Source organism: Lepidothrix coronata, unplaced genomic scaffold (assembly GCF_001604755.1).
Source record: "Lepidothrix coronata isolate B3197 unplaced genomic scaffold, Lepidothrix_coronata-1.0 Scaffold7, whole genome shotgun sequence".
NCBI classification, from domain to species: Eukaryota; Metazoa; Chordata; class Aves; order Passeriformes; family Pipridae; genus Lepidothrix; species Lepidothrix coronata.
Window position 1 is genome coordinate 1,250,623 of NW_016690187.1, and position 19,084 is coordinate 1,269,706.

A 19,084-nucleotide genomic window follows, 5' to 3' on the forward strand; every position below is an offset into this window, starting at 1 on the left:
AAAGAGCAAATCCAGGTCAATGCAAAAGATGGATTAAAAAACCAGCACGATCAACTAGAAAGACTTTACTTTTTGTTTTTCAAGTACACTTTATATCTAACCTTTATAATAGTTCATGCAATAAATGTTGTGCTCTGTTCTGATTTTAATATTATCAAGGAAACAACAACTTGTAAATGAAACATAAACAGACTGGACTCTGCTGTGCCCCTGTTGAGTACATCAAGATGAAGGAAAACATTTAGAAATTCCCTAGTATAAGGTTTTGCCTGGGGAAGTACAAAAAAGAAAAATATTGAAAGAAGGGAAAGACTACCAAATTTAAGTTTGTGAAACTTCTCACGTGTGGCTGCAGAAACATATATGATGGTCATATAAAGGAATTTAATTCTGAAAGACTGTTTTTTGAGGATCAGTTTCTTAAAAGTGGGGATAGCTGAGATCTCTATGCCAAAAAAATGGCATAGCCCAGAACTGCATGTACAAGTCTGGTATATACAAATTAGGTGTTTAGTCTGTTCTATCCTGAATATAACTATCATTAGACCTTCTACTGCCTCCCTGGATAAATTACTTCCACCGATTTGACTGCAAGACAGTGTGCCAAAGAGGCAGTTAAATTTCTTCCCTGTACAGATGTGTAGACATCCTCCACAAAAAAATTCAGAGGACACTTAAAATTTTTCATGCCCTACAGTATACAGAAGTTGCTAACTACTTATCTGCAACCAGTGGTCAGCTAACACACCCATAAAGCACTGAAAGTACAAATGAACAGCTTAGAAGCATTTATAGGTAGAGTTCTGTCTTTTAAATGGTTCAGTCAGTTCCTTATGTGAGTTGACTTTTGGCTCCTGGCATGAAACTAAGCCAAAGCAGAAACTTCTATTGCTACTATGGGTGAAGGCATGAGAGTGTAATGTTTCAGGTTATAAAAGAGAGAGAACATGTATGCGTTCAGCCTGTGGGCAGAGAGCAGCTCGCTCAGCCACAAAGCACACGGGTCTGACGGAAAAGGCAACAGCACATCCTGCGGAAGTGGCTGCTGGAAGAAGCTGTAGGGTCTGTCTCTGTGCAGAGATCAGAGAGAGAACAAGTGAGATCACTATTAACGCTGAATGCCATGTAACAGGTCTTTGAAAGACCTGTCTGACTAGAAAGACACTTAGCCCTTGTTCCAGCCTTCAGAGTGATGTGTGGGAGGAATAGAAAGTATCAGGGAGTCCACAAGGCTCCGACAGGAACAGGAAGGACCCCTCTGTAAAAACAAATCATGGTCATTAATTCACCTATAGTGGTTTTCCTCTTTTACTGATAGCACGAAGGGCTTCTAATGGTACACTCAGCTGAATTCTCCTGAAAACAGAAACTTGAAACTGTAAACAGCCTTTCCCCCTCCTTTGTTTATTTTCCTTTGGGTCAAAGCAGGTACAAAAATGTAGTCACAAAGAAAAAAAAAAGGCAACAATAATATACTTCAATCTAACCCCCTGAAGGAAGGTGTTTTTTGAAGGATACCACAAAAAATTAATCTGATAGCACATTACTTCATGGTTCAGAAATCAGCATCATAATATTCTGTCAGCACATGACAAGTCCTCACTGCAAATCAGATGCATATGCCAAGAAATTCCTGGGCAATTACAGTGATTACTTCCGCCTTGGGAACAAAAGATGTTAATGGAAGAGCTAAAAAACACCGGTGATGTGATAATCATATTTGATTTTCAAAGAGGTTATATTCTAAAGCAGATATAAAGAGTAGCTTCATGACTATTCATCTTTCCCAAAAGTACAAGTGATTGTGACTGATCTGAACAATGGATCCTTAACACGCAACCTCGTGCAGTGCAGCACAGCACAGCCAGTTTAGCTGACGAGAAAAAACAGAGCCTCTATAGAAAACAGGCTATTTACAATTTCTCATAAAAAAGTCATTTGTACGCCAACACAAACGTACATACTTGCAGACTGACAGGGAAATTCAATGGTCTCTCTATATTTTTCTATGAATGAGAATAGAGATTACAAATTTAAGGAGAATGAAACTAAAACCATCACTGTTCATCCTTTACTATCTGCTGCTGCTTTGAGTACATGAGAATAGCACATGTTAAAGACTGAATGTATTTTGAAATTACGTGGTTGGAATGAAGCCCTGCCCAACATGCTTTGGAGCATGTACCAGTAATGAAGAAATCATAACTCTGGAAGCCAAAATTGGTTTTACTCATAAAAGACTGCCAGGTTTGCAGTTGAAAATAAGATGCATACATGCAGATTTCATTATTCCTTTCTTCTCAGTAAAGAGAAACAGTTATATCTAAACCATATATGTACTGAAAATATCAGTACATGTGAATATTATATTTCACTGCTTTGCAGAATGCCGTAGGATCATTAAGGTCTTCGGATATTTTCTTCAAACAGATCTTACAAAGGTCCTACGTCCAGCAGCAGGAAAAGCTGCCACTCAGGACATGTTTATGAATGCATTTCATCTTGTTTCTTGAAAAGGCAAAGCTTTTTATTATTGTGGACTGGGAAATGCCCATAAAAGTCACAGTACTTTTTCTGATAAAAATTTCTTATTGTCTGGAACTATCCAGAGTTGCTTACATCCCAAATGTTCTCTATTTATCTATACTTCTGTTCTCAAATTTGTAGAAATCCCCTTAAGCAACTTTCGATTTTACTTGCCAATTATCGTCTTGAGAAAACTAAGAATAGCAACACCTATAAACTTGAAATTGCTCTTCTTAGCCTTCAAATGGAATTTGTCACATTTGCAATAATTTAATTCTGATCTGCAACTTAGTTAATATCTGAAATATTAATTTTATTCCATTCTCACGTGAATTTTCAGACAGCTGCAATATGCTATCTTTTGAGCTAATGTACTAATAACAGTCTGGCTTCACATAAAATTGTTACTCGTTGCCCCACAGCCCCACTAACACCACCATTTTAATGCAGTTATTAGATCCATGTTTTTAATTCTCCAGGCATCAGGATGCTGGCATGAGCAGTCACTTAGTTGTTTCGCATCAGTCAAAACCAAGTTTGCACGTTTTACAAGTCAGAACAAAATAACCACTGAAGTTGTAATACCCCCAGCAAATCGTCTTGTCAGCCCAAGGCAAAGGTTCAAGTTTGACAGTCAAATGCAATCATACTTGTTGACTTTGCTCAAAAATAAGACTAAATCTTTGTTGTTGCTGGAGCAACAGAACTTGGATCTTCAGAGAGGTGAAAGGCATTGCACAGGAATTTCAATTTGTAAAGGAAATAAAAAGTTATAGTAAAACAAATTTTCTATTGTTTTTGTTCTCCAACTTCTAGGAAAGCAGCAAGAGCATGCTACTGATTTTACTGAGCTGGAACTGGTCTTATTAAGGATGAGAAATGTGTTCACAGAGCCCCTGCAGAAGCCTTGCCTGAGCAACTCACCTGGAGAGTTCTGAGGCGAAGACACCGGCGAGCCTCTTGGGGACTGGCAATAACTAGGATGAAGTAAGGCATGTGGCGGCACATATGACATTATCTCCTCCTCAAACAAGCTGGTAAAAAGGAGCAAATAAGAAACAATATGTTCATTTGAATAAATGGTAGTTTTCACTTTTTAGGAATAAATCCCTAGTTAATAACCTGCTTTCTTTGGTAGTCACTCACCTATTTCCACCATGCACACTTAAGAGTGCTACAGAATATTTTATTGCCATTCCCTCAATCAGATCTTGAATGTACTGGAAAGCAGTAATTGCTACTTTTGTGGGACACTGTTACACATAATGGGGTGTTTGTTTTCAAGGTTAAAATATAGTTAATCAGCCTTTACAATTTGTGGGACCCCCTCTGTTGTTGTTGTTGTTGTTGTTGTGTTCTCATTACAAAGGGGTCAATAACCTTAGTTGCACTATCCTGGAAAAATATCCTCAATACTGCACAAAGAGCAGGAACAGAAACAAACATTCTAAGCCCCCAGGATTAAGAATCACATCTGAACTTGTTAAGCATATTGAATGGTAAACTTGTTAGCATAAGTTATTTCTTCATTTTATCTTAAATCTAACACTGTTGCTGAAACAGGTAGCACATCTAGCCTGCTCAAGTTGAGTTATTTCATACTTCACCTGTTATTGCTACGCAACTTTTCACAAGAAAAAAGATATACAATTTGCAGCCTAATCACTGCATCTGCGTACAGAGAGTCTTGTGTATTTATATTAAAATTTCAGTCTTTTCCCAAATTTGACACAAGCAAATCCAAAAAGGCACAGAATATCTAATATCAGAATGGATCTGGTATCAAGGGGTATATTGAATGTTATGCACAGCACAGATAAGAATAAACTGCTGAGATAATATGTAAAAAATGTTTTAAAAAATTGAGCTATAGAAGGAATTGCAAGCCAACCTTTTACTATCCAACTCAACTAATGAAAAAAATGTTCAAATAAAAGATGTTTCTTACTAAGTCTGTTCACCAAACAAATACCTAGAAATTTTTTTTGCATTAATTTTTTTCTTTTTTTTAATGGGTGTGTTCTAGCAGTTCTTTTTACATTCAAGACCATGTGTAGTTTTCCTCCAAGTTACATAAAAAATAAAAATCTTAAAGGTTTTTTGAGAAACAATAGTTGTGTTTTTAAAAAGCTCAAGCATGTTTTTAAAATGAGATTTTTTTATAGCTGTAATTAAATTGGAGATTTAGCTACCAGGAAGGATTGTCATTACGCAACCTGACCTCAAAATACAACTACTAATAACAATCCTATTTTACTAGATTCAATTTTAAAGGTACCTGTGAATTTCATGATGGAATGGATGAGAATACAACATCAACATATAAGGGTTTAGTTCTAGCAAAAAATCTGCCTGATTTTTTGAGTTAGTAGCTTAAATGAAAAATAGTAAAGAAGCAGCTTCCCATTTTGTGACATCTGTAACAGTATTTCCTTTATTAAAGGGGACAATTCTTGACAGCACAGTGAAGAGGCAAGCAAGATATTAAGTAATAAAAACACCTTTACAAATAGGGATTTCCCAAAACATAGAACTAAACAGATGCATTCTAAAAGTAGTAGAAAGCACATCCTTGAAAAGAGGTCTAAACTGTACCAGCTATCTAAGCAGAGCTGGATGCAACAGGACAATAAAAGGTAGTCTGGGCAAACCCATATAAATCACAAGCACAGTACTCTTGCACTTGCCTTTTCTCAGACAGGATATCACGTTCCATCACTCCTATGAAAAAGTGTGACCTCCAAATACCATCAAGAAACTGAATATGATGTAAATAAAATCTGACCCTTGAGCTGTAGCTCTCCCAGCTGCAACTCCAAGGACTGAAGGGGAAATGACTGGGTCACTACATCAGCACTCACTGCTCACTGAAAGGCTCCTCAGCAGCTGCCACGGCAAATTCCATACATGCATCATAAGCACCAGTGCCTACCTGAGTAACATGACAAGGTCTGCATCGCTGGATAAACGCACCAACCCAGGTGTTCCCTCTGTCCGGATGAACTGGATCTTCTCCCTGCGCGAGCAAAAAAAAAACCTTCCAAAATACCTTTTGCAAATAAGGCATCAGTGTATACCACAGCAACAAGAAAAAGTACAGAGTACATCAGAAACCTCTGGATTATGCTTTTCCCTATTTTTTTTTCCCTGCCACACGATGTCCATGTGAGCAGTAAAATATTACAGCCAAAAAGCTAACTTGTTCTGAGGAACAATTCTCCTGTTGCTCTCATCTCTTCAATGCTCATGCTGTTTCAGGTAGTACAGTCATCCGACCAGGAAAAAAAATAAAAATAAAAAAAAGAGAACTCAATCCTTCATGTTCACACTAGCCATGTCTCTGAACTCCACGTAGGAGGCAGAGCCCTGCAGGAGGACATTTCTATTGTGAAAGTGAACTGTTTAAAGAGGCAAGCCATACATTACAATGCATACTTGTGATTTAATTTAAAAGTGTGGGTTTCGTACCACACTGCATTTAAGATATCTTCCAAAAAAATCCTGTNAGTATCTTGTGAGGACAATCCTCAACATAACCATATGTAATCACATGATTACCAAATAAAAGGAGGAGGGAAGACCTCACTCCAAGCACTCTGGCATTCAGAGTGCTAAAATAAAAATATCAGCAGTTTTTTAAGGCAATCCTTAGAATTTACTAACATTTAACTGTATGAATCCTCTTTACTAAAGAGGATTTTGGTATCAATACAGGCAAGGGTGTACAAAATAGCCTGTCTAGGTTTTTCAGTGGAAAAATACATGAGAAAATATAACTGTTTGTATCATAGCAGTTGCTATAATGGAAGAATTCAGATGCCTCCTGTTCTGCATGCCTCTGCCCAAAGCTCTTTTTGGCACGGTATTGGTAATATTGTTTGTACAAAAATATAGTTGGAGGAAACACAGAAGTGCTCAGAACTTGCTGTATCCTCTGCTATGAATCACATGCTGGCATTAAGTCTTTTATTACAGGCTTCATATTTCCAGAAGTGCCTGGGTAACCAAAACATCTGCATTCCATCTAATGGGAAGAAGCTCGTAGATGTGCAGGGCAAAGCAAGCTGCCTGAGAAGCAAATCCAGTTTCATGAGATGCTTCAACGTACTTCAGTTTCCCTGGACCTTGTCCATATCCTTTAGTCTCCAACTTCCTGTAAAAGTTCCTCAGCTTGGCTTCAAAATCTCTTTTGTACGGAGCTGGAGCTCGGGCATTGGCACGCTGGGTACCTGCATGAAGCAATAAGCAAAGAATGAGCAGTAGTGACATGGACTGATCAATGTCCCATCTGCTACTGAAAAGACTCCTTAATAGCAAAAGGCATAGTATGTGTTTGGTTTAGTCACCTTTATAAAGAGCAAAAGCTGCATATCTTCAAATCTGCTCTGCATCCAAGATTTTTTGGTTGCTCATTTCCAACAGTATCGTCTTTCACAAGTCAATCTTAAAAGAGCAAATCCAGGTCAATGCAAAAGATGGATTAAAAAACCAGCACGATCAACTAGAAAGACTTTACTTTTTGTTTTTCAAGTACACTTTATATCTAACCTTTATAATAGTTCATGCAATAAATGTTGTGCTCTGTTCTGATTTTAATATTATCAAGGAAACAACAACTTGTAAATGAAACATAAACAGACTGGACTCTGCTGTGCCCCTGTTGAGTACATCAAGATGAAGGAAAACATTTAGAAATTCCCTAGTATAAGGTTTTGCCTGGGGAAGTACAAAAAAGAAAAATATTGAAAGAAGGGAAAGACTACCAAATTTAAGTTTGTGAAACTTCTCACGTGTGGCTGCAGAAACATATATGATGGTCATATAAAGGAATTTAATTCTGAAAGACTGTTTTTTGAGGATCAGTTTCTTAAAAGTGGGGATAGCTGAGATCTCTATGCCAAAAAAATGGCATAGCCCAGAACTGCATGTACAAGTCTGGTATATACAAATTAGGTGTTTAGTCTGTTCTATCCTGAATATAACTATCATTAGACCTTCTACTGCCTCCCTGGATAAATTACTTCCACCGATTTGACTGCAAGACAGTGTGCCAAAGAGGCAGTTAAATTTCTTCCCTGTACAGATGTGTAGACATCCTCCACAAAAAAATTCAGAGGACACTTAAAATTTTTCATGCCCTACAGTATACAGAAGTTGCTAACTACTTATCTGCAACCAGTGGTCAGCTAACACACCCATAAAGCACTGAAAGTACAAATGAACAGCTTAGAAGCATTTATAGGTAAAGTTCTGCCTTTTAAATGGTTCAGTCAGTTCCTTATGTGAGTTGACTTTTGGCTCCTGGCATGAAACTAAGCCAAAGCAGAAACTTCTATTGCTACTATGGGTGAAGGCATGAGAGTGTAATGTTTCAGGTTATAAAAGAGAGAGAACATGTATGTGTTCAGCCTGTGGGCAGAGAGCAGCTCGCTCAGCCACAAAGCACACGGGTCTGACGGAAAAGGCAACAGCACATCCTGCGGAAGTGGCTGCTGGAAGAAGCTGTAGGGTCTGTCTCTGTGCAGAGATCAGAGAGAGAACAAGTGAGATCACTATTAACACTGAATGCCATGTAACAGGTCTTTGAAAGACCTGTCTGACTAGAAAGACACTTAGCCCTTGTTCCAGCCTTCAGAGTGATGTGTGGGAGGAATAGAAAGTATCAGGGAGTCCACAAGGCTCCGACAGGAACAGGAAGGACCCCTCTGTAAAAACAAATCATGGTCATTAATTCACCTATAGTGGTTTTCCTCTTTTACTGATAGCACGAAGGGCTTCTAATGGTACACTCAGCTGAATTCTCCTGAAAACAGAAACTTGAAACTGTAAACAGCCTTTCCCCCTCCTTTGTTTATTTTCCTTTGGGTCAAAGCAGGTACAAAAATGTAGTCACAAAGAAAAAAAAAAGGCAACAATAATATACTTCAATCTAACCCCCTGAAGGAAGGTGTTTTTTGAAGGATACCACAAAAAATTAATCTGATAGCACATTACTTCATGGTTCAGAAATCAGCATCATAATATTCTGTCAGCACATGACAAGTCCTCACTGCAAATCAGATGCATATGCCAAGAAATTCCTGGGCAATTACAGTGATTACTTCCGCCTTGGGAACAAAAGATGTTAATGGAAGAGCTAAAAAACACCGGTGATGTGATAATCATATTTGATTTTCAAAGAGGTTATATTCTAAAGCAGATATAAAGAGTAGCTTCATGACTATTCATCTTTCCCAAAAGTACAAGTGATTGTGACTGATCTGAACAATGGATCCTTAACACGCAACCTCGTGCAGTGCAGCACAGCACAGCCAGTTTAGCTGACGAGAAAAAACAGAGCCTCTATAGAAAACAGGCTATTTACAATTTCTCATAAAAAAGTCATTTGTACGCCAACACAAACGTACATACTTGCAGACTGACAGGGAAATTCAATGGTCTCTCTATATTTTTCTATGAATGAGAATAGAGATTACAAATTTAAGGAGAATGAAACTAAAACCATCACTGTTCATCCTTTACTATCTGCTGCTGCTTTGAGTACATGAGAATAGCACATGTTAAAGACTGAATGTATTTTGAAATTACGTGGTTGGAATGAAGCCCTGCCCAACATGCTTTGGAGCATGTACCAGTAATGAAGAAATCATAACTCTGGAAGCCAAAATTGGTTTTACTCATAAAAGACTGCCAGGTTTGCAGTTGAAAATAAGATGCATACATGCAGATTTCATTATTCCTTTCTTCTCAGTAAAGAGAAACAGTTATATCTAAACCATATATGTACTGAAAATATCAGTACATGTGAATATTATATTTCACTGCTTTGCAGAATGCCGTAGGATCATTAAGGTCTTCGGATATTTTCTTCAAACAGATCTTACAAAGGTCCTACGTCCAGCAGCAGGAAAAGCTGCCACTCAGGACATGTTTATGAATGCATTTCATCTTGTTTCTTGAAAAGGCAAAGCTTTTTATTATTGTGGACTGGGAAATGCCCATAAAAGTCACAGTACTTTTTCTGATAAAAATTTCTTATTGTCTGGAACTATCCAGAGTTGCTTACATCCCAAATGTTCTCTATTTATCTATACTTCTGTTCTCAAATTTGTAGAAATCCCCTTAAGCAACTTTCGATTTTACTTGCCAATTATCGTCTTGAGAAAACTAAGAATAGCAACACCTATAAACTTGAAATTGCTCTTCTTAGCCTTCAAATGGAATTTGTCACATTTGCAATAATTTAATTCTGATCTGCAACTTAGTTAATATCTGAAATATTAATTTTATTCCATTCTCACGTGAATTTTCAGACAGCTGCAATATGCTATCTTTTGAGCTAATGTACTAATAACAGTCTGGCTTCACATAAAATTGTTACTCGTTGCCCCACAGCCCCACTAACACCACCATTTTAATGCAGTTATTAGATCCATGTTTTTAATTCTCCAGGCATCAGGATGCTGGCATGAGCAGTCACTTAGTTGTTTCGCATCAGTCAAAACCAAGTTTGCACGTTTTACAAGTCAGAACAAAATAACCACTGAAGTTGTAATACCCCCAGCAAATCGTCTTGTCAGCCCAAGGCAAAGGTTCAAGTTTGACAGTCAAATGCAATCATACTTGTTGACTTTGCTCAAAAATAAGACTAAATCTTTGTTGTTGCTGGAGCAACAGAACTTGGATCTTCAGAGAGGTGAAAGGCATTGCACAGGAATTTCAATTTGTAAAGGAAATAAAAAGTTATAGTAAAACAAATTTTCTATTGTTTTTGTTCTCCAACTTCTAGGAAAGCAGCAAGAGCATGCTACTGATTTTACTGAGCTGGAACTGGTCTTATTAAGGATGAGAAATGTGTTCACAGAGCCCCTGCAGAAGCCTTGCCTGAGCAACTCACCTGGAGAGTTCTGAGGCGAAGACACCGGCGAGCCTCTTGGGGACTGGCAATAACTAGGATGAAGTAAGGCATGTGGCGGCACATATGACATTATCTCCTCCTCAAACAAGCTGGTAAAAAGGAGCAAATAAGAAACAATATGTTCATTTGAATAAATGGTAGTTTTCACTTTTTAGGAATAAATCCCTAGTTAATAACCTGCTTTCTTTGGTAGTCACTCACCTATTTCCACCATGCACACTTAAGAGTGCTACAGAATATTTTATTGCCATTCCCTCAATCAGATCTTGAATGTACTGGAAAGCAGTAATTGCTACTTTTGTGGGACACTGTTACACATAATGGGGTGTTTGTTTTCAAGGTTAAAATATAGTTAATCAGCCTTTACAATTTGTGGGACCCCCTCTGTTGTTGTTGTTGTTGTTGTTGTGTTCTCATTACAAAGGGGTCAATAACCTTAGTTGCACTATCCTGGAAAAATATCCTCAATACTGCACAAAGAGCAGGAACAGAAACAAACATTCTAAGCCCCCAGGATTAAGAATCACATCTGAACTTGTTAAGCATATTGAATGGCAAGCTTGTTAGCATAAGTTATTTCTTCATTTTATCTTAAATCTAACACTGTTGCTGAAACAGGTAGCACATCTAGCCTGCTCAAGTTGAGTTATTTCATACTTCACCTGTTATTGCTACGCAACTTTTCACAAGAAAAAAGATATACAATTTGCAGCCTAATCACTGCATCTGCGTACAGAGAGTCTTGTGTATTTATATTAAAATTTCAGTCTTTTCCCAAATTTGACACAAGCAAATCCAAAAAGGCACAGAATATCTAATATCAGAATGGATCTGGTATCAAGGGGTATATTGAATGTTATGCACAGCACAGATAAGAATAAACTGCTGAGATAATATGTAAAAAATGTTTTAAAAAATTGAGCTATAGAAGGAATTGCAAGCCAACCTTTTACTATCCAACTCAACTAATGAAAAAAATGTTCAAATAAAAGATGTTTCTTACTAAGTCTGTTCACCAAACAAATACCTAGAAATTTTTTTTGCATTAATTTTTTTCTTTTTTTTAATGGGTGTGTTCTAGCAGTTCTTTTTACATTCAAGACCATGTGTAGTTTTCCTCCAAGTTACATAAAAAATAAAAATCTTAAAGGTTTTTTGAGAAACAATAGTTGTGTTTTTAAAAAGCTCAAGCATGTTTTTAAAATGAGATTTTTTTATAGCTGTAATTAAATTGGAGATTTAGCTACCAGGAAGGATTGTCATTACGCAACCTGACCTCAAAATACAACTACTAATAACAATCCTATTTTACTAGATTCAATTTTAAAGGTACCTGTGAATTTCATGATGGAATGGATGAGAATACAACATCAACATATAAGGGTTTAGTTCTAGCAAAAAATCTGCCTGATTTTTTGAGTTAGTAGCTTAAATGAAAAATAGTAAAGAAGCAGCTTCCCATTTTGTGACATCTGTAACAGTATTTCCTTTATTAAAGGGGACAATTCTTGACAGCACAGTGAAGAGGCAAGCAAGATATTAAGTAATAAAAACACCTTTACAAATAGGGATTTCCCAAAACATAGAACTAAACAGATGCATTCTAAAAGTAGTAGAAAGCACATCCTTGAAAAGAGGTCTAAACTGTACCAGCTATCTAAGCAGAGCTGGATGCAACAGGACAATAAAAGGTAGTCTGGGCAAACCCATATAAATCACAAGCACAGTACTCTTGCACTTGCCTTTTCTCAGACAGGATATCACGTTCCATCACTCCTATGAAAAAGTGTGACCTCCAAATACCATCAAGAAACTGAATATGATGTAAATAAAATCTGACCCTTGAGCTGTAGCTCTCCCAGCTGCAACTCCAAGGACTGAAGGGGAAATGACTGGGTCACTACATCAGCACTCACTGCTCACTGAAAGGCTCCTCAGCAGCTGCCACGGTAAATTCCATACATGCATCATAAGCACCAGTGCCTACCTGAGTAACATGACAAGGTCTGCATCGCTGGATAAACGCACCAACCCAGGTGTTCCCTCTGTCCGGATGAACTGGATCTTCTCCCTGCGCGAGCAAAAAAAAAACCTTCCAAAATACCTTTTGCAAATAAGGCATCAGTGTATACCACAGCAACAAGAAAAAGTACAGAGTACATCAGAAACCTCTGGATTATGCTTTTCCCTATTTTTTTTTCCCTGCCACACGATGTCCATGTGAGCAGTAAAATATTACAGCCAAAAAGCTAACTTGTTCTGAGGAACAATTCTCCTGTTGCTCTCATCTCTTCAATGCTCATGCTGTTTCAGGTAGTACAGTCATCCGACCAGGAAAAAAAATAAAAATAAAAAAAAGAGAACTCAATCCTTCATGTTCACACTAGCCATGTCTCTGAATTCCAAGTAGGAGGCAGAGCCCTGCGGGAGGACATTTCTATTGTGAAAGTGAACTTTGTACAAATGCAAGCCATACATTACAATGCATACTTGTGATTTAATTTAAAAGTGTGGGTTTCGTACCACACTGCGTTTAAGATATCTTCCAAAAAAATCCTGTATTTCTTCCCTCTCTCTGCCAAGTACACATCTTTCCTCCTAGACCCAGTGTGCTCACTGTTGTAGAATCCGTGCATCCTAAATTCTGAGTGCAGTAACACGGAGAATTTTAGGATCTGTATTTAATGTAACTCCTTGGTTGATTCCTGTTCTTTTTCTCTGCAGAGATTTTTCCTGCATTCTGAAATACAAGTACATCCCTCTTATTTTCTCTCATCAGTACAAGGCATATGATGGTACAGAAGACATAAATTCTAATTTGGTTTTACTCTTCTGGAGGAAAAGAAAACAAAAAGAAACCCATGTGGTAAAAACCTGTCCCAAATCCAAAGGAGAAAACCCCAAAACAAGAAGAAAAGTAAAGAACTCCCCATAAGAACAGCAGCACTGGCTCAGCTCAGAGGTTTGTCTATCCCACCATCCTATTACTAATGGTGACAAGAAGGTCCAAAACGCTCCATGCAATCAGCGTTGTAATACAGCTGCTGGCAGCTGCACACAGTTCAAGCTGCAATGTGAATTTCTGGAACACATCACTTCATGCACAGCACTTTCAAGAAAAGAATCAAACTGAATTTCTTGCCATCTCTCTCTAAAATCACAGTGCATAAAAATGTTCTTAAACACGCATTCCCTGGTAACTTGCACTACCATTTACAATATATTCAAGGGTGAAAAAGGGACACAGCCAGACTGAGCCCAGATTCCCTGGTCCCTGCTTGCCAGGGTGGCAGTTGTGTCTGGAGGAGGACCATGTAATTCAGTTTCTGTGTGAAAAGAGGTACTGAAAGCCAAGCACCTGCTTAGCCAGCCCTGTGGCTGCAGCCAGCCAAGACTCGAGCTCAGCCTGGAAGCCCCACAGGTCCCCGAGCACAGCGCTGAGCCAAAGCCAACACGCGCTGCCCACCTGCGAGCACGGCCCCAAAGTGCCCAGGGCAGGGATGTCTGGACACTTCCAGAACCTCCTCTAATTTTCATCAGTGCCCAAATGCCAAGGTTTGAGGAAATAAACAGTGGATTAAAAAAAAATATATGTTAGCATTTAGTTGGCAGCAACACCTGGAACCAGAAGGACGTTTTCTGGGTTAACTAATATATGCAGCCCTCCAAAGGAATGCAATCTGTGACTTCCTGGGGTTACCAGTAAGAGTTGAGATTTCAATGATATTTTAATATATGCCTTTTCCCTTCTTTTAACATATAATTTGTGTTTAGTGTATAACAGGTGCCTTTGCCTGAAGCCATTTACATTATTTAACAGCCTCTCAGTTTTACCTGCAGTGGCCTGCAAGATTTGATCCTGTACATGCCTAATAACAGTATGACAAGAATAATGTTCTCACTCCACCATAAAATCTCTGAACAACAATTTTCTACATGCAGTATACTTTTTAATAGACCTCAACTTCTTATCTCTTTATTCTCTTTAGAAATGAGAAATTAGTTTAGACAGAAAACATCAAAGATCTTTTCAAATTATCTCTGTCCTCTTCCACTGGCCAAATACTGATTTTCCTCCTCGCCTATGTAATAATTACAATAACATTAATAATAATATTTTATATAATTATCATTCCACTTCCATTGCACTGAGGTCCTCAAAGGAAGAGATTACTGACAGTTGTACTACTCACTATACTAAAAAAATTTATACAAAGAATTCATAATGTGGGATTTCACTTAGGTCTTAATTCATCAAATGTTACAGCAACGTTCATTTAGTTATTTAGTCTCACAATGTGTCAAACAGACATGGATTTCAATAACTTGCTAAATTGGGGTCTTAAAAGACTAACTAAGATCTTTATAAAAGGGTAAGAAATGTTACTGAAGCATCAGCTGTAGAAAAATATAGTAGAGGTATAATAGAAGAATACTGTACCTTAAGGAAATACACTAACTTCAAAGACTAAGACTAGAATGGAACCAGTCAGCTTAACAGTGGCTTCTCTGACCAATCCCATTTAATGTAAAATAAAACTATTTTCATTAAAATTCTCAATCATTCTGCCGAAGTAAGTCAGTTAAAACATATATCTTCAGTCTCCTCATAAAATAAGGATATATAATCTCAAGTAAATGTGGAAATACAGAAAAGAGTATCTTTTATCTTTTGATCTTCCATTTTTAATCTGAAACCCATTTTTCCATGAGAAGGGCCCATCTTGTGGGAAATTATGAATATGTAATCAGCAAGGTTCTACTAGAAGCAGAATTTGATAATACCAACGAGTCTTGTAAACCATCAGAATTCTAATTTATTAAAAAAACATAACACACATGAAGAAAATTACACAGATTGCTATCCAAGTAAGGGAAATCAAGCACCCTAGGGAAAGGAAAACAAAATAATAAACCCACTAATAATCCAAAATTGTTTGTATTCTATTTCCCAACAGATGAGTTTGCTCACATTTTAGACCAAGCCTGGTGAGACAAACTTGCCTGTAGTGATATGGGTACAACACAGGAACTGTTTTGAAATGCTGACAGCTGTAGATTTTTGATTTCCTTTTCTCTGTATTTTCTAGAGAACATGTATTCTGCTAGTATGTCATTTCAGATTTGTCAGCCAGGATTTCTTTAGAGGGTAAAACAAATCTTTAACAAAGAAGCCACATCACAAAACTTGTTACACAACACTTTAGGAAACTGCTTGTTGAATTTTGAGAACTTGCAGGACACGGAGAAAAAGGGATCAATAAGTAACACTGAAAATGGAAAAAAATGAAAATCAGTGCTGGCTGCCATGCCAGGCATCTGGAACACAGAGCACTGCACTGGCAGCTCTCTGCACAGGACAGATTGTCACCAGCAAACTAGCATTTTTTAGATTCAGGGTCCAAGGAAGAAGAGACACATTAATTTCAGCCCTGGTCACTAATATCCAAGTTGTCAGTGATTCCATTTCCAAGTCTGAGAACTCCAATGGAGTTATAACAACTATACAACAATCAATCAGCCTTCATCAGATATTCCTGGACTATGCAAAAACCTGCAGATGCCCATTTTGAAAATTTTGGATAGACACCAAAAATTTTGACTGATGTAAGATTACCACCAGCATCATTAGGTCAGGACAACCTTTCTATAAATGTGCTTTGAGAAGATAAGGACAAAACCAAATGCCATTCTGCCTCATGCTCCCAGCTGTACACATACCCAAATGAATGGGCACATTTGCCATGCCATCCAGCTGTCTTGGCACATTTTGAAGACATCAGCAAATCTCTTATGCCAGCTGTTCCAAACATTTTCTTGTAGGTACCTTTATTTGATAATAACACATTACCTCTGTTCTCCTAAACCTTATTACACAGTATTACACAGAAATATAGTAAATAACTTCTTCTCACAGCCTTATGATACGTTCAAGTAGTCTACAATCTGTTATGTTCCACTGTTAATCTCAATGAAAGTACCTAATTGTAATTAGCATTTCGTATTGAAATGGGAATAGCTAACTTCACTAATTTTCTTACCTGAGTGAATGATTCCTGGTAAGATCTGGTTGACGCTCTTGTAGAATTTCAAAGATATTGGGCTGCCGCAAAAATGCAACAATCTTGTCATTGTAAGCTGAAAACATCAACAGAAATATCATGCTGAAGCAAGGAGATACCAAAACAAAGGATGTAATCCCTTCTGAGTTCTGAACAATAATGACAGCAGACTTCACTTTCACAGTTTTAAGTTCATCAGTATTGTGTTTATACTTTTTATATAAGGCTACTAATTCTACTGTCATTTAAGAAACACACTTCTTGATTATGAACCAAATCTCATTGGGACATGTCCTTTCCACTGTTAACAGCTAGGACTCTGTTAGCAATTTCTATTATATTTTATCACTCATACTCTTAGCTAAGGTCAAACCAGAATATTTATTGCCAGAGTAAAATTGCAGGGACCTTGATTTTCACTGCACTGAAATCTGTGCTCAGACATTAACAGTCATTAGAAACACCCATATCAAATCCTCACTAACAGCTGAGCCTGCAGAGCATGCACACCATGGCTATGGCAAGGAGAAGGATTTAAATGGGCAGAGATTTTCAAGTAAACATGCCACAGTCCAAAGAGCCAGTTCCAGTCAATCGGATTAATTTATCTTGATTTAGCACAATGTGACAGCTGTTAGATTTAATAAGCTAAATTCTGTACGTGGTGGCACAAAAGTCAGTAATTTTGTGTGTGTGTAACTGAGAACAGAAGTTAAGCTAATGACTAATTCCAAGCTGATTAACACTTTCTGGAATCCTGCCAAAATAGATGCTCAGAAGCTAAAAAATAAAAATAAAAATAAAAAAAATATCACTGGGAATGCATGGAGTCCAATTAGGACCCCAGTTTGACTCACTGGTTTCAACTCATCCTGTCAGCACACAGAGTAAGCTGGGAAGGTAGAATACATCAGTTATATGGTTCTGCACACTTTCAGTCCTGAAGGTTGCAACTGAACAAGGGGGAAATGCTGATTGACAGAAGAATCATAACAAATGAAAACCCCAGCAGTGCACACTGATGTGACACCCTCAGTCACAGAGAACTTCTCTGAGAAGAGGCTGTATGGTGACGTACCCACTGGAACCACATCCTGGTACTGAGCTCTGCTGACTGTGTTAAACGTGCTAGACGGTCTCGGCAAAACTGGTGGTCCCGAATGACGGGAGTCCTCTCCGACCTGCAAATGTGCAAGTAACCACAGTGAGTGTCTCTGTGCCAGCATAAAAGTGAGAATTTATGTGGCTTAAAACCAAGCATGTAAGTAAAGGCTTTGTTTGATCACTACCCCCAGTAACCACAGCAGCAGGAGCAGCTGTGCTGTATGACAGTTATCAGTAAAACATTATTTAGTATACTGGGCCCGTTAGCAGGAAGAATCAAAACTGATGCAAAGTTTATTGCTATTTTTAAATAGTCCAATTCTGAAAAGAGACCAAAAAAATTAAAACTGAGATTCCTTCAGAGGGTCTTTTGTAATTCATGGACAACTTTATTCATACCAAATGCCCTGGAAATCAAATTCTGCTTCTTCATTAGCACCTCTATTACCTCAAATTCTACTCCTCCATTAGTATCTCTCTTACCTCTGTGCATGAATGGAGTTTCCCTAAATTTGAAGTGAAAACAAGTTTGTGGCTGAAGCAGGAGGATAAAGAAGTGAGTTCACATTCAGGCAAGGCAAACAAGTCCAAAACTGGTAAAAACACGGTTCCTAGAATCATTCAGTAAAACTATTCTGATGGTTTTTTGTATTCACATTCTGGGATTGAAAAATGTTGTATATGAACATTTTTTAGGGTAGAGCCACAAAATAAAATTGTTCTTAGTGGCATTTGTGATGTCAGGGCAACTGCTGCAGTTTACTGCATGATGAGGTTTCAGTCACTTCTACAGTGTCAGGATTTGGTAGTTTATCTATCTAAAACATTTGGTCAAGCTCTTTTTCATCCTGCTGGACTTTTATGTTTACTTCTCAGTTTATCTTCCTACATGTAACAGTTAGCATTTGAACTACACTTCCAAGTTTCAAAGATCTCTAAAACATCTAACTGCAAAAGATCAAATAATTATAAAGGTTGCTTTTAAATCCAGTCTCTTAAATCATGAAGAAGCAAATGTCCTGAGATATCTCCCAAAACCTTTGTGCTCTCTGATAATACTTTTTCAGAAAAATGAAAAATTATTTCCTGTTAGGCAATGTGCTGGAAAAGGAATGCCATTATTATTAGCTCTGGCTTCACACTGCAGTTGAGCTTTAGCTAAAAAGGCATTCCTTACACTGGTTCATGTTTGCTTTAGAGCATCTCCCTGTAAAAACTGGGTCAGTGGCTTCAAAACATCAAAGTTCATGACAAGACAAATCCAAAGAAAGCATTTTGATAATTTTTTTCATTAAGTATTCATCTTTTGCAATAATGTACAGTTCCTTTATGCAATAGTTTAAAAACAGAAAAAATATGCAAATATATACTTAAGTTGTAAGCACAGAGGAAAAACTGCTGTTCAGATTCATAAACATACATACAAAAAGAAATCATGGCATCATTAATCCCAGAATGGGAATACTGTATTGAA

General features: G+C 37.6%; 1 protein-coding gene across 1 annotated transcript in view; it reads right to left on the bottom strand.

Annotated features, from left to right (window-relative positions):
• The window catches only part of HECW2 (HECT, C2 and WW domain containing E3 ubiquitin protein ligase 2), a 163,944-nt gene that overhangs the window by 22,836 nt on the left and 122,024 nt on the right, over positions 1-19,084 (bottom strand). Inside the window, exons 16-20 of the mRNA XM_017837422.1 lie at positions 17,585-17,687; positions 16,486-16,582; positions 12,432-12,515; positions 10,424-10,533; positions 6,635-6,755 (exon numbers count right to left, since the gene is read on the bottom strand). Of these exons, the coding sequence (XP_017692911.1) occupies positions 6,635-6,755; positions 10,424-10,533; positions 12,432-12,515; positions 16,486-16,582; positions 17,585-17,687 (515 nt within the window). The remainder of the gene's footprint in view (positions 1-6,634; positions 6,756-10,423; positions 10,534-12,431; positions 12,516-16,485; positions 16,583-17,584; positions 17,688-19,084) is intronic.